This window comes from Melitaea cinxia, chromosome 13 (genome assembly GCF_905220565.1).
Source record: "Melitaea cinxia chromosome 13, ilMelCinx1.1, whole genome shotgun sequence".
In the NCBI taxonomy this organism is placed as follows: Eukaryota; Metazoa; Arthropoda; class Insecta; order Lepidoptera; family Nymphalidae; genus Melitaea; species Melitaea cinxia.
Genome location: NC_059406.1, coordinates 12,564,636 through 12,580,258, shown reverse-complemented (window position 1 = coordinate 12,580,258; position 15,623 = coordinate 12,564,636). Strand labels below are relative to the sequence as shown.

Below are 15,623 nucleotides of genomic sequence, written 5' to 3'. Positions count from 1 at the left end.
GTAGGAGGATCAGAGTTTGATAACCTTTTTGAATTACAAGATTAAAGTCCCAGCCGTACTACTATCGTTTCCTCTATATTCTCTTTCTGTCATTGTTGAAAAAAAAAATGATAGAAATGTTTATAAGATGTGTCTAGACAGAAAAACAGTGTTATTATTCTGTTTTATAATGAAATTAACGGCAACACATTAAAAGAAAATAGAATGGTCTGGAACACTTTACAAAAACAAATTTAAGACCCATCTAAACATTTTGGTAGTACAAATACTTAGTCGACATCAGTTCCAAAAGATTGAAACAACATGACACCCAGGACTAGATGCATGAGATTAACAACCCAACAGGATAATGATGCTTCACGGGAAAGCTCTCGAAAATGTAATTTGATACATTGATACATTTTAAAAAAAATCAGAAAGATTGCAGAAAAACAGAAATTAAAAAAGTAGTATATTATATACTGAAGAAGATTTCATACAAATACATATTACTCGTTTAGTGAAGTCGTTACCATAATGACAGAAGTAACCGCGTGCTAATATAAAAGACAAAACAAACTTGAATTTATGAAATAGCGAGTTATATCATAAGAGCCTGTAATGATTCCACTGCAGAATATAAAGGGCTCATCTTCTGTCATTATAAAGGAGGAGTTAGGAACTTAATTTATAATCTCCTATGCGGGTTTACTTGTATGTACATGATAGAATTGTTTTTGAAACACTCAAGAATTTCTCGAGATGTGTATTTGCACCGCTGAATATTCAAACTAATTTTAAAGACAAGTTCAAAGTTGACAAGTTGACCCAGCAACTATTTCAGTTAGTTGAACACTGTAATTCCTAAGTTAAAGTCTTAGAAAGTATTACACACATGACCTGACTCATAGGCGTTTAAACTGAGGTCATTGAAACATTATCGATTTTGTTGCAGGCTTTATTATTAAAACGAATAAGTGCCTTAACGTTTTAATTTTTGACGATTTACGCAGTGTTCTTTCTTCCTTCTTTTCTTATACTTATTTAGTTTGTGTATACTTTGATTACGTCATATTGATGGGAATACAATTTTACATATATATAAAAATTAATAAATATTTTCCTTCGTCATACCATTAATTGAAAACTACTTTACAGATCTATTTTGTTATTTATTTATTTATTTAGTTAGTTATAATTGTAGAAGGTACTTACAGAATGAAATGTTGTGTATATTGCGCAATATACACTGAAATTTCAGATAGTATAACAGTTGGGTAAAATTCACGCAAGATAAATAAAAAAAAAGGTATCATAAAAAAATGGCTATTATTAATCTTTGAACTTTCCAATTTAAAAAGTAATTTGATTGTCAAATAGTTCACAGAGATATTGGCAAATAAAGAGTTTCATTGGATTCAAAATTTCTGTTTTATGCAAAAAAAAACAATCGATCCCAAGAAATTATTTCCCCAAATGACAATTCTTCATACATTTTTGAATTTGTAACAAGTCTAGCAAATAATTATTCCGTTTTTACTATGACATTATTTACCTATTTGAATCGTAGTTTTTGACGACATAAAAGCAATTCCATTAACTTGTCATTTCGATATAATTCGTTTTAAATTGTTTTGTATCTAATAACAATATAAATGACAAGCACACAAATTCATTATTACAGCATTATAAACATACGCCTAGTATTTTCAAAATTTTTGTATTTGGTTGTAATTAGTCTGCCATAAATTATTTAATAAACTTAGGTACATATAACGCAAAAACTTTTTTTTATTGATATAGTGAATCAATTCCTTAGTAAAGATTAACTAAAGACCTAAAAGAAATAGGTTGAAAAGCAGACTAATAACTCACAAGAAGCTGTTTTTAATCTTAATTTCATATTGTGTACTGAACTTTATTAATAAAACGTAGTAGGTACTTGTAAGGCTGATACAAAATCAATAATCGTTATTATATAATATATCAAAACATATCACTAAAAATTGTTGAAAAAAGATTAAATATTACAAAATGATGCGTGTATAAACCTTTTTACAGGTTTCTTTTATCATAATTCCATATGTTAGCACTTGTATCGAGAGGCATAATTGATCTGATATGCGTTGTGATGAACGCATGACAAGCCTATCACGAGATCGATCAGACAACATATCAAGAGATAGTACAATCTGTTATTGAAAATAGATTTTATAAAAAAAAAAAAAAAAAAAAAAAACAAAGGCTATTTTAATAAATTGTTAATAAGGTAAATTACCTACCTCAAAGTTATTATTTAAATTAACGTTTACCTTAATTTTTATTACATACTCTCGCCTTGAGTGCATAAATAAAATTTTAATAAGAATTAAAACTGTAAATACACTAGGTATAAAGGAGATATTGGATACAACTCGTCTAATGTAGAATGTCTAAAATTGTCGTTCATTGTAATGACGCAGATTGACCACCCACATATATATATCATTCAATCGAGATGGATTAAGATGCGATTATTGCTAGAATTTTCTGACCTTATCTTTTGGTCCTTAACCACGTCTTATAAGGTAATATACAAAAATTGCGAGTAATAAAAATATTATCCTTTTTTTTTTAATTAAAATATCGAAACCAATGTCAAATCATTTTGTTAAAGATACAAACACAGGCGTATTGACGCAAATTATACATATCTTAATTACTATAAAATATGTTTTTAAAAGCTGTAGAAATAATATCAATAAACGAATACGGAATTGCGCGTCATCTGTAATACGTAAATACTCATTTGTTAAACAGTCTTTGACTTATTGTAGTCATAACACAACGTACAACTAGACAATTTTTAGCTACAATATTTTTTTTTATTGTAAAGATGATGAATATATCAAAACTTACCGGATTCGATTGGTGCGATGTCTGGTCCATCGTGAGGTTTTATAATATTCATTGTAATTGCTCCACGCGAAAGGTGACTCGATAAAGACACCTTTAAGCTTTGGTTTCAACGAGAACTTCGAAAACCGTGTATTTAATATTAACACGCAAAATAACTTGAACCCAACAGGCTGTTGTCTGTACTGCACTATCGATTATATCCGAGGGTAGTCGCGCAAGCGTCCTGGAGCTCCCACCGCGCATGCGCTATCCCTTGTTACGGAAGGGCGTCATTTGACAGATGACAGCGGGAATACATGCTTCCGCTCTGGTTGGCGACATTTTTTCAAAAATCTTATATAATTCATAGATTGTCGCACCTACGAATCTACGCTGAGTTTTCCCTGTGGACTTGACTCTTTTTACATTAAGTAAAACTAATAATACTAAAGTGTAACGTTTAAGAAATACTATAATTTTCGTTTCAATTAATTTTGAAAAATTATTTCTTATAATGATTATAGGAATTATTCTAAGATGATAAATCGTTATTATGTCCTCATTTTCATTACAAATATTAATGTTAAATTAAGAAGAAAAAATTAATGTACAATCAATAGTTATTATAAATTATTTTATTGAAAATCGTAATAAATTTACATATAATATTAATAAATATTACATCACGAGTACAAAGTGTAGTTCGCATAGTATTGGCGATGGCGCTGCCGCAGCTATCGGATGAATGTTTGTAGTGAATGTGAAGGTGTCTAGTAGCCAGCCAGTTCGGCGAAGGTGGAGTCCATCTCGTCGGCCAAGCTCTTGTATCTGTCCTTGTTGATGCCCAACTCGTCTGTACAACACACACACACACACATTAGCATATAACATAATAACACAAGACACCTCACTACTGCTAAGCATGTATATCATACTGCAGAAACAGTAATCAAGGTGCAACATACCTAACAGGAACAAAAAATATATGCGAGTTATGTTTATGTTAACGTATGCAGATTTAAATATATTTATGGCGCAAGCGTGGAATAGCTTTATAGATATAGTTTATAGAGAAGATTTAAGAGATTAAAGAATAAAAAGTACCTTGGAAGCATTGACCCACGACGGTAGCGGCAAAGCATAAGACGTATTAATCACAACACAAAAAGCGGGGCTCGAGACAGCGATGTCTAGAGGATTGTCGGGTGACCTAATGCTAAATAAATGGAACTCAGAATTTCAATATCGACAATCCTATAAACATCGAAGATAAGATTAGGGTCAATTAGTAGGAAGTAGAAATTAAAAGCGATCCTATACAAAGAGGTTTAGAAGTTGGAGGTTTGAAGAGAAGATTCTAGAAGATGACCTAACAAGTGTTCAGTCGCAGAAAACCTTGTAATTGAATATAACGAGAATTTTGGTAGTTTTTACAAAGGCAGTGTGATTTTGAGTTATGGATGATATTTTGGGACGGATTATCTTAGACTAAGTGCAAGGTTGTTAGTATCCTGTGAGCTCGGCGAATGTGCCGTCCAAGTCATCGCAAATCGCCTTGTATTTCTCCTTCTCGTTGAACAACGCGTCTGTAAAATTTGTTATTAGATAAATTGCGAAGAAATTAGTGATTGAACGAACCTGTAAACTTGACAGAAGAAAAAAAAGAGGTAGACCAATTAATAATTAGAATGTTTTGATTAAAAAGCTTTGTCACTTTTTAAGAGAAGTTATAGCATTCCCATTCGTCGATTGTTAGCATTATTCATTTTAATAATTTTTAAAATTTTATTAGAAATTTTGAGTACGATAGTTTCGTGAAACGGGATTATTCTCGAATATTGCGATTTGATATTAAAGTAGCATTATTTACGAATAATCCAAGAGAAGTCCGTTTCATAATTTTTCCATATACAAATGTTATATTTTGTTACGTCTTTTATTTGTTCTATGTCTAGAACATACCTTCGAGCCTGTCAACTTCCTTCTGGAGTTTCTTAACGGTCTTCTCAGCGTACTCGGCACGAGCCTCGGCCTCCTTAAGTTTGGAGGTGAGGGTCTTCAGCTGCTTTTTGAATTCTTCTACACGTTGGTTGGCCTTTTCTTCGGAGACTTCCAGAGATTTAAGAGAGTTACCTACAACCTACAAGTTGCAAAACAGTTTTAGTAACTAAATTGATATATAGGCATATTGCGGGGGACAAGGGGAGGGCATCATGTCCTGGGCGCTACTCACAAAGGGGCACCAAATGGTCCGCAAAACAAAAAAAAAAATCTGGACATATTATATGGTTTCCGAATGGAGGGGCTAAAATGTTATTGTGCCCTGGGCGCGAGTTAAGCTCACTACATCAGCTCATGGTCGAAAGTATTTCAAAGTAATTGTTAAGATATTTACGTCTCGTATTGTACCGGTAATAAATTAACACACTGATTTCATATCAATCAAAATAATAACTCTACCTTCAATTCCTCCTCAAGTTCTGAGATTTTAGCGTCGCCAGACTTGACACGGTCCTCTGCGACTTCAAGTTCGTCTTCAACGAAGGCCAGCTTACGTGAGACCTTGAATTTAAATATGAGTTAATTTCAATGTTAAGGTAGTAAGAGATAGCTTAGAGAATAGAAAGATATTTATTTATTTGTATTATCGAAGAGCACAAGAAACGTGCTTAGAAATTATAATCAACATTTAATATAAAGGTATCTAAAAATGTCGTTGTCTGGGTGTTTGTGCAGTCCTTGTGGGTCTCCCCACCGTGCCTCGGAGAGCACGTTAAACCGTCGGTCCCGGTTGTTATCATGTACACCTGATAGCGATCGTTACTCATAGTAGGGAATATATCCGCCAACCCGCATTAGAGCAGCGTGGTGGATTAAGCTCTGATGCTTCTCCTACATGGGGAAAGAGGCCTATGCCCAGTAGTGGGATATACAGGCTGAAGCGATAGCGAAAAATGTCATATTCTGTTCTCATAAAGTTGTTTACAGCTGGTATTATTTATTTTTACGGCTGGTATGAATAGATACCGTTAAAAATATAACACAGACCTATATAATTATATACCTACCCAGTCTTTGGTTAATATCAGAAGACTACGTGTATAAAAAATGTCTTACTTTTGTTTAAGCTATAAAAATTAGGTTTTAGATATTTAATTAAATACCTCGTCAGATTTTCCGTCAGCGTCTTCAGCGAGCAAACGAGCTTCCTTCAGTTGGTTGGTCAGTTGGTCCATACGCTCCTCGTCTTGCTGTGCCCTGTTCTCCAATACTTTGCACATACTAAAATAAAAGAAAATAATAAACATTAATAAGAAATACCCAATAGTGGGAAGGTATATAAATTAGGTAGAAAAAGTTAACAGAAAGAGACTAGACTCTACATTACACAGTTCAGATGTAGTATATATAATAATCTGCAATTGTTAAGAGCAATCCAGTACTTAATTGGTTTTAAATTCAAGTGATTTTTAGGTTTTCCATACATCACATACTATTCGTTAATAGTATGTATTATTAGCCTATTTTCTTTATTATAGTTTAAATTATATCTATATTATATTACATCTCCATTTGAAGAAAATTTAAACATAAAAAATCCTTTTGGATTATTACAAGTGTAAATTTTTTTAAAATTGAATAACTATTTTTGCAACTCAATAATTACCGGTTGTTCTCGTCAGCGGACTGCTGCGCTTCGAGCAATTTCTGCTGGGCAGTGCCGGACCTCTCTTCAGATTTCTCGAGGTCCTCCTCAATCTGTTGCACCTTCCTGTTGAGGGCGGCCACCTCCGCCTCGGTAGCGGTAAGCTGTTTCTCCTTCTCTTCCAAGTCCTTGTTGGCCTGTTCCAGCTTGTTCTTGTTCAGGACAAGGTCCTCCTCCACTTGGGCGAGTTTCTTCTGAAGCTCACGTACTTCCTCATTGACCTGGAGTATTAGTGACGAAAATTTTACATTAACTTTTGTATAATAATAACAACTAATACCAATAAAACTATCGTTTGTCTTAGTGTGACTAAAAGGAAGTTAATTCACTAGTATATTACTTAAATAAGATAAATTAGAGATTACGGTGTAGAGTCTGAAGCATCCATATTAATATACTGAGTAGGAGACTACAAACAAAACACGAAAACCTATATCCACCTCGTCACAGAGATGTAATATTTTTTGATTTTTATATATTGATTTAATCTCACCTTCTCGGCACGGAGGTTGGCATCTCTGGCCTGCTGTTCGCAGGTATCTGCCTTGTCCATGGCATTGTCCTTCTCCAGCTTCATCGCCTGCATCTTCTTCTTGATCGCGTCCATGGTGGCGGCTTTGTTTTATTACGTTCCGGTCGAAAAAAATACGCCAGCTACTGGCCTGTATTCGAAACAAAGAACGTATGGTAAATAGTTAGTTCTTCAACTTTTTCATAATTTTTAATATAATTAAAAAATAAACTTAAAAAGCACATTCTAAACTTAATCTTACCCGGATAATTATTAAATTTTTACAGCAAGTATAACGTTTAATATTTCTATGTACTTTAGGTATGTATATACATGTTCACATTTGAGAATATGACGTATTAACGAAAATAAATGTTATATTATACGTTGTAGTCGCCTATTTTTAATTAGGTCAAAATAATTAAATACTACAGTATTACTAATATAATAGTACAGTATTTTATTATTTTTTAGTGTTTTTAGGTGGGTAAATACTTATACATTGATATTCAAACTTTTACGCTGTCAAAATCAAAATAAATATAACTTTATTCAAATAGGCTTCAAAAGTACTTTTGAATCGTCATATTACAAATAAGAATTTTAAAAGTGATTATTATTTTTAAAAGTGACACAACAATTGATTTTGAATGTAAAGTCTGCAGAGAAGACTCGGCAAGAAACTCCGTAATTATACTTTTTTAAAAATAATATAATTATAAACTGCGTTTTAGTACAAAATTAGTAATAATTATATTGCGTGTAATACAATGTCATTAATTTCACACATCTTTATCATCTATGTAATCCTGCACCGAATAATAAGCTTTTTAATAAACGCAAAATCTATGTTGAGCGTATACATAAGTCAGAAAGAAGATTTTACTTTGCGTAGTCGGAAACTTGGAGTTACAATTTTGTTGATATCACGCATGAGGTAGGGTTCTTAAAGCACTCGTTACGGTCCTGATGTTGGGGACGTCCATAGGCTACATTAATCATTTACCATCAAGCAGAACATATCCTTGTTGAACGTAGTAGAATAAAAGTAATTAAATAGGAATCGGAGTCGATTCCTCGATAGGGGATGGGAAAAAGTAAATCGATATTTTGTTAATATCGAAATAACTATATTGAAGAAAACTCTGTGTGATGACAAAAATCACAACATTTAGAATCAAAAATACGTGATCTATCTTTTCAACCTAAATTTTTATCATACCATTCGATATACAAAGATAATATAATATAAGTACACGTTAGTTATTTAGGCAATCGCGTTTTATGTGGTTCTCACTTGGCTCATCGCCAGACTAACAAATTCTTGATGCACGTTAAATTTTAACTATTGGTTTAATGTTCGTAATATTAACCTGCAACCTACTTTTACTGGGTTAAACGAAAGTTATGATTGTCTATTTTAAGCAGTTTTATGTTCAATTGACTATTTCTAGTTTATTTAAGTAGTTAAAAAAATTATTAATAACCGCTCTAGTGTAGTGTTGCGTGTAGTCGCCTAAAATACCGACGGTTTACGGGTTACATTCCCGCTCGGGATGGATATTTGTATTTGTACAAGAAAAATCCGGTTTGGATGTCTGTCCTTGTGGGTCTCCTACCGTCCCTCGGAGAGCACGAAAGTAAATTTTCGCAGGCTAAAAATGAATCGTATGACTCCAGCCAAATTCAGATAACATACATCAGCAAAATTAAGGATAGGTAGCGGAACGGTTTGCCCAAGCATAATTTTGGTTTTAATGGAAGAAATGGAATGCGTATATTATGTATTCTTCGACTGACTTCGTTGACACGAGCTACTCAGGACAAATTGCAGTCCATAATAAGCCCCAAATTGTTAAATTTATCACCGCAAGGATTTGAGACTCCAGAGTACGAGATTGTGAGAGAATAAATACGTAAATAATATTTCTGTTTGTCTTACTTGAAATCACTTGTGCTTTAATTTAATGTTGACTCTAAACTAAAATTAAATATATGCGAGTACTCTACTACTACCTGCTGATACTTATTGCTTTATACAATTCATGTTTGTTATCCAGTTATTGTGTATTTTGTAATTTAATCGTATAAAGTATCGGGTTCATAAATATCGTTTATTTGGTCGCTATGTATAAAGATGTATCCAAGAACTATTTTAAACTTTAATATAAAAATTAATGTTGTTAGTTTAAGCAGGGTATCCTCTATATGTAGCAATGTCTTTAAATATCAGGGCGTTTGAACGATTCGTAAAGCTTATTAAAAAACCGGCGAGCTGTACAGTCTCTTACAGTCTGAAGGTTGCGAAAATAACGAACGGTGGTTTATTTTTGGCCATCTGACAAATATTACCGATATAGTTAGACGAAATGAATTTTCACAAACGAACAGCTGCTCTACGTCTAAAGAATGTATCGTTCTAAAAATTTATGAATGTGCACACTAAAAAAAAAAAAATAACACGCATCTTCATAAAGTAAAATAGATAATGTAATTAATATTTTATGCTATAATGTAACAGCCTGTAAACTATGTAGTAGTATAACTGTATCTAACGTATCTATGCTGATAAAAAAAAATATATATATATTTATGCAATAGTAGCAAGCATGAAAAGACAATTCGCAGTTCAATTGTCAGAATGTCAGCCCAGATTTGTAGGCAGCAGATTTTTTATCATCATCATCATCATCATCATCACTTCAGCCGGTAGTCCACTGCTGGACATAGGCCTCCCCAAGTTCGCGCCAGACATCCCGGTTTTAACTAAGGGCCGAAACTTTAGGCGTGAACTCATGGGGGTTTTTGCCCATAGTCACCACGCTGGGCAGGCGAGTTTATATTTTTATTTTTTTTCAACTAGTATTCTATTCACTGTGCCATTTCTGCTCATTTATCTCATTAATACAAAATAAGAATCAAGGAGCAATAGTAAAAAACTGAACATCAAATCGAAGAGAGACAAAAAAAAGATAATAATACTTATCGAACATGCTTAAAAACTTAATGCTTTGACTTCTATACTAGTAATTGTATTTAAACAAAAAATAGTAAAATATGTGAAATTACATCGAAAGAATAAGACGATATACAAATAAGAAGAGTGATCGGCTGAAGTCAAAAATGTAGAGTTAAATTAAATTGCCGTAAAGCCTTAGAAATACCAAAGAGATAAGTTAAAATATTGAAGCCGTAGAAAACAGTTGTTGGTTTATTGCTTTAATTTAATGTTACAAAGAATATGATCGTATTCTTTAATAAAAGAAATGAAAAATATATTCGTATCCAAAAAGTTTTCTCGTGTCTTAAGGTCAAGGCTCTTTTATTATTCACAAAGAAAGCCATCGCTATTTTTTTACAAAAATTCTCTTTGAAGTTTAAAAAGAAACAATTTTAACTTTTTTATTTGGCATATTTGTTAAAATATTAAAATACAAGTTCATTCAAAGTTAAATTTAGTTGTTTGCGGTAAAATTAAATAGAACTAAATTGTATAAAAAGTTGAAGGTGATTATGATATAGTATAGCTATTATGATGCTTTCTGTAAATAGTAAATTTTGCAACCTTTCTTTAAATCCTGAGAAATGTGAAGAAAGTATTGTATAATTATTTTAAAGATTTATTTAATATTAGAAATTTTTAAATAAATGTAAGAATTTAACATTGCACACGTTTTGATAAAGTGCCAATTTTTTTTATGATCCCGATTCAATGACCTATTAACGTTCGTATCCGGATGAATATTAAACCAAAAAAGAAAACACTTTTTTAAACAATGTATATTTTCAAAAAGTTCATTTTCTTTATTTCATTTATATCGTTTTTAATACGAAGTTTGAATACGAAGGTGGGAAATCGGCCACTCGCGATCGACCGAAAAGACCATGGTTCAAATATAATAATTTAAATATTTTTTAAAATTAAAATATAAATATTTTTAAAATATAAATATTTTTTATCAAAGTATTATTGTTGCACTAAATTATATAAATAGTTCAATAGGTACTGTGATGTCTTAACTTGAAGTTATATTCAAGAGAAAACATACATTTGTGTATCTACCCCCGTTAATGACTACGAATCTTAATAAAGTAATTTATTATAAACTAACACTATTAATAAATCATTGAATCTTGTTCATTATAGTTTGTCATAGTAGTTGTTTCGTTAGTATTTTCAAATAGCCAAATATGTACCGAAAGAATAATGTTTCAGCGGTGTAGCGGTGTTACGATATGTTTGCGTGTGGGTGTTTTACGAACGTACAATATACTGTTCGACAACAGCCGAACATTTCTAAATGTGGCTCGCCGCTCATTCAGTAATAAGACACCTCATTATTATTGTCGTATAAGGCACCTCGATTCACCGATAAGCGGTCCACGTCTGATTATAAATAAAAATTGAGGCGAGATTCCTAATATCACTAAATAAATACTGATGTTCGAAGTGTCCGCAAATAGTTCGGAGCTACGCGCGGACACTATTTTCAGCGAGGACGTGCACTCGCTGAAACCCGAGTCACTCCGAGAGACAGCGGGACGGACGCACTACCCCAAGCTTCACCATATCACATTTCCGCAACTTAACTTCGATTAGGTGCAAGCAAAACACTCAACGCAACAGCTTGGATACACCACTACACTGCACTTTGACCCAAAGGTCGGTCGTCGAGGGTCGGGTGGTCGGTGAGGTCCGTGGGTATCCAGGCTGGCGGCACTCACCTAGCGGGCTGTTCACACGGCGGAGCGACACGCACTGCGCGCGCGCCCGCCCTGCGCTCGCGCCGCCCGCCCGCACTATTTTCGGTGCCAAAAAATCCAGGATTCCGATCCGCCATCGCAATCACAACGTGCTCGCTCACTCCCACATCAGCATCCGCTTCATTTTCATGCGATTTTCTTCGTTGTAAATGTTGAGGTCAATTCCTTGCCGGACGCGCTGTCTTTGGACCAACTGCGCTGAAACCTCGTATTTAGACCCCGAAACAAACTATTCAAAGATTTTTTTACATTCTCCTGATTATTATTGATAGTTTTCTCAAAAATACAAAAATTCGGAATCACTATTTGTGTGTTTGCTATTTAACATAGCGTTTAACATTTGTTTGGTGAAACCTATTACCTATTATTTATCTCTTTTTGTGTTTTTGTTTGTAACGAATTGTCATTCGCGTTTACTTTTGCCGTATCAAGGTCTAGAACGATTCGATAATATTGTAAGAAAATAATCGACAAATAACCGTAAGAATTGTATTTCATACACGCAACCTATCTAAACATTTCACAGCATAAAAAACAGGCTAAACCAAAATAAATAACTATAAATTAGTTTTTGCTCAAATGTTTTCACGACAAAAATTAAAAAAAAAAATTTTTAGTTGGTTAATTTTTGTTGAATTTTCTTGATTCAAAACTATATGTAAAATAGTAACAATAGGCTAAGAATGTTAATATACAAAAAAATAAGAAACGCATGAAATTAAACTCATTTATTATTATAAGCTTATTCATCTTTACGCTAACTGAAATGGTAAAGGGCTTGCCACATGGATATCGACGTCTATACTCATCTGCATAAAGAATGAGAAACGCTAGATTAATTCAAGAAATGCCGTGACGTTTGCTTTGTGTGCGTGTTTGTTTACTTAAAAATACTACGTACTCTCGCTACTAATAACATAAAGATTAAAGATATGCGAGCTTATATTTTCAAATTTGAAGGAATATATTTGTGAAGAACCTAAGCCTGTCCATCGTCATACATAGGCAATAAATCAACACGTGATAGCTATTATATTAATAGTAAATACCAAGTAAGTTCGAACTAATCTTAACAATATCGAAATTCAACAGGGTTAAAACTATGATGGTTCGTCTAGTCAGAAATATGATCGTAAAGTATTATTTTTAAACCGAATAGCTTTCAGCACTAAACTCAGTGAAACAAATTTTTGTTAGAGAAAATTTACAAAATCTATGCGTAGGTATTCAGTGAGGGTGTGGATCATCAGAACGGACGACAAACTTTTTTTAGAATAATTAAAAATGCATTGTAACTAATTCATATCGTAAAACTGTGAACCATACCTAAATGGGGAGTAAGGAAGATGGATTAGGTTTGGTTATTGTTAGATTTTTTAGCGGCTTGTGCCAGATAAAAATGATTATTTATATAAAACACTGTTTTAAGTTTTCTAGTTAACCACTTACCAGTTGACATTCTAACAGTTTCAATGGATAGATTATAATCAAACCATATCCTACTAATATGATAAATGCTTGAAGTTTTAAAAAGTTTGAAGTAAATATCTACGAATGTATGTTATATGATGTGTATCAATCTATGTTTGTTTCTTTCGCGCAAAAACTACTCAACTGATTGTAATATAACTTGGTACGAGTTCCAGAATAACACAGATGCTAATTTTTGTATCGAAATTCCCACGGAATCAGAAATTACGCGAGTGAAGTTGCAAGGGTCACAATAATAATTATAATGTACCTACATTTATATTGAAAGATACGTTTCTTAATCATTTCTCAAAATTGTGTTGTTATGTTTAATCTTTCGATTTTTGCTACTGTGTATTAAATTCAATTATATCTGTAACTGACCTAATATTAAAACTTAGCAGCCAAATTTTACAACGCTCTGCATTAATAGGTAGTATATAAATAGCAAGACTTAAAGAATAACTTTTGGCGATCATTAACTATCGATTAAAAAAATATATAGAACTATAAGTAGGTTGGAACAGCGAATTCAACTCAAGAAATACCTAGTGTGTTTTCAAGCAAAAGTAACAACACACCATTAATAATTGGACGAAAATTCCATTAAAGGCCGTCATTTATTTATTAATTTGGATTTTTGTAGTCTAGATAGATCTATCGCGCTTTGAAAATAAGCTCTTATAGCCGTCGATCCTGATCATTATCGAACCCCGACAATGATCGTCACTCGTGTTTGTGGAACTGCCAGGCAGAAGTGGAGCAGGTTAACACAGAAGAGACATTCGACCAGCAGTGACACATTCAGTGTTTCAATTCAGTTAATAAATTAATTACAGACGCTTATTAATTAAATACATGAGTTATATCTCGAAAAGTTTTAAGGAATCCCAATAGCTTTTACCAACTGACAAGTTCATGTTTACGCGGTTCCGTGCATAGGTACCGTTGAAACTGTATATTCAACTCAACATATTATTATAGGGAACGTTTTATTTAATTTCTAACTATATTGAATTTTATAAGTGATTCTAGTAAGTATAGCATATATATAGCAAATTTATTAGGTGTCCCACCTATCACGGTACTGTCTCATTTTACGTATCTAACAATAACATACAATCTTTCTTTACACGACCGTCCAAAAAAGATTTGTTACAACTACAATCTTCATTACGCAAACAAGCGAATTTCTTTATCCACCACTAAATTTAAGCGCACCAGTTTTAACTGGGTTTATTTCTAAAGTTTGCAATAAAACAATGGGCAGAGCAAGTGAATGATGCGTTAACGGTCGCGGGTTTAATCCCGCACATGACCCATGTTTGTATTAGATCAGCCAAAAAGAATCAGGAAATCAAATTTCAATCCCGGTTCTTTCGGGTGTTATATTTTATCTAATTACGTAATTCATACTAAAACGAACTAGAGGTTAGGGGCTACGATAAGGGTTCAGAACCGGGAAATCTTGATACTGAAAGATCCGGGATTTCCCGATTTTTTGGTCAGTCAAATGGAACAGGTAAATCAAATTTCAGTCCCAATTCTTTCGGCCTTTTCTGAAAATTGATTTTACTAAGATTACTCAATTCATACTAAAGCGAACTCGATATGTAAACGGAGTATCTACGTAATGAGATTAAAAAGGTGTCCTGAAGAGAAGGCTATGCTGGTAATAACATGATAGTAGAGATAATATCTATCAACTAACTTTTCAAAAAACTCACCATTGATAAAAAGCCAATGGTAAAAAACGTGTAGAATCCACATCTCTGTGGAGAGATGAAAGGATACCATAGGTCATAAAAAACATTACGAACTGCCCATCTTTGATGGAGTCGTAGGAGTTGGGAGTTCATATTGGAGGACATCTGAAAAGGTACAAACAATATTCCACACTGGGGACGGATCTCCGAAGAAGAAGTGAACATCTCAATGTCTGTAATGTAAGCCTCAAGGATCTTTTAATATTCAGGAAATAAAGTTTCAAGACATTTGAATCTACAATGAAGGGGAATTTGTGAGCGATAATCGCTCAATCTTGTGTCTTTTTTACCACTTCCATTCCATAGGTAATAGTTCTGCCAGTATAAAAGGCATCATCTGTGCTGTAACAAAAAGTAAAGCTCCAGCATTCATGGTGTTTCTAAACTTTATTCTGACTCGTTAAGATGATGTAGGTACAAAATGGTTTGTACGTCAGAGCTTTATGCCAGATCCGATCAGACCTTTCAGATATTATTGCCGAGTGTCCAAATTTAGGAGCTTACTCTTTCAATACCATAACCACGGGTAAATTATTTGACCACTAGATTT

At 33.1% G+C, this 15,623-nt stretch overlaps 1 protein-coding gene across 2 annotated transcripts; it reads right to left on the bottom strand.

The window, feature by feature from the left end:
* Nucleotides 1-3,473: 3,473 nt before the first annotated feature.
* On the bottom strand, nucleotides 3,474-11,892 carry LOC123659133 (tropomyosin-1). Of its 2 annotated transcripts, XR_006743983.1 has the most exons (8): nucleotides 11,799-11,892; nucleotides 7,056-7,224; nucleotides 6,524-6,783; nucleotides 6,021-6,138; nucleotides 5,317-5,418; nucleotides 4,819-4,996; nucleotides 3,961-4,442; nucleotides 3,474-3,709 (listed from the first exon to the last, which is right to left on the bottom strand). XR_006743983.1 is itself a non-coding variant. In XM_045594390.1 (7 exons), the coding sequence occupies exons 2-7, from the start codon at nucleotides 7,167-7,169 to the stop codon at nucleotides 3,627-3,629; spliced, it is 855 nt and encodes a 284-aa protein (XP_045450346.1). In that variant the 5' UTR covers nucleotides 7,170-7,224; nucleotides 11,799-11,892; the 3' UTR covers nucleotides 3,474-3,626. The 2 variants fall into 2 exon arrangements, 1 of the variants encoding a protein (XP_045450346.1); XM_045594390.1 differs by lacking the exon at nucleotides 3,961-4,442.
* Nucleotides 11,893-15,623: the final 3,731 nt, after the last annotated feature.

What these genes read in the sequence shown, in the direction of transcription:
- LOC123659133 (XM_045594390.1), bottom strand. Translation starts at nt 7,169, where the DNA reads ATGGACGCGATCAAGAAGAAGATGCAGGCGATGAAGCTGGAGAAGGAC. An exon ending in AACTTGAGGAGGAATTGAAG is followed by an intron (nt 4,997 to 5,316) that starts GTAGAGTTATTA and finishes TGCAACTTGTAG; the next exon opens with GTTGTAGGTAACTCTCTTAA. An exon ending in GGAAGTTGACAGGCTCGAAG is followed by an intron (nt 3,710 to 4,818) that starts GTATGTTCTAGA and finishes TGTGTTGTACAG; the next exon opens with ACGAGTTGGGCATCAACAAG.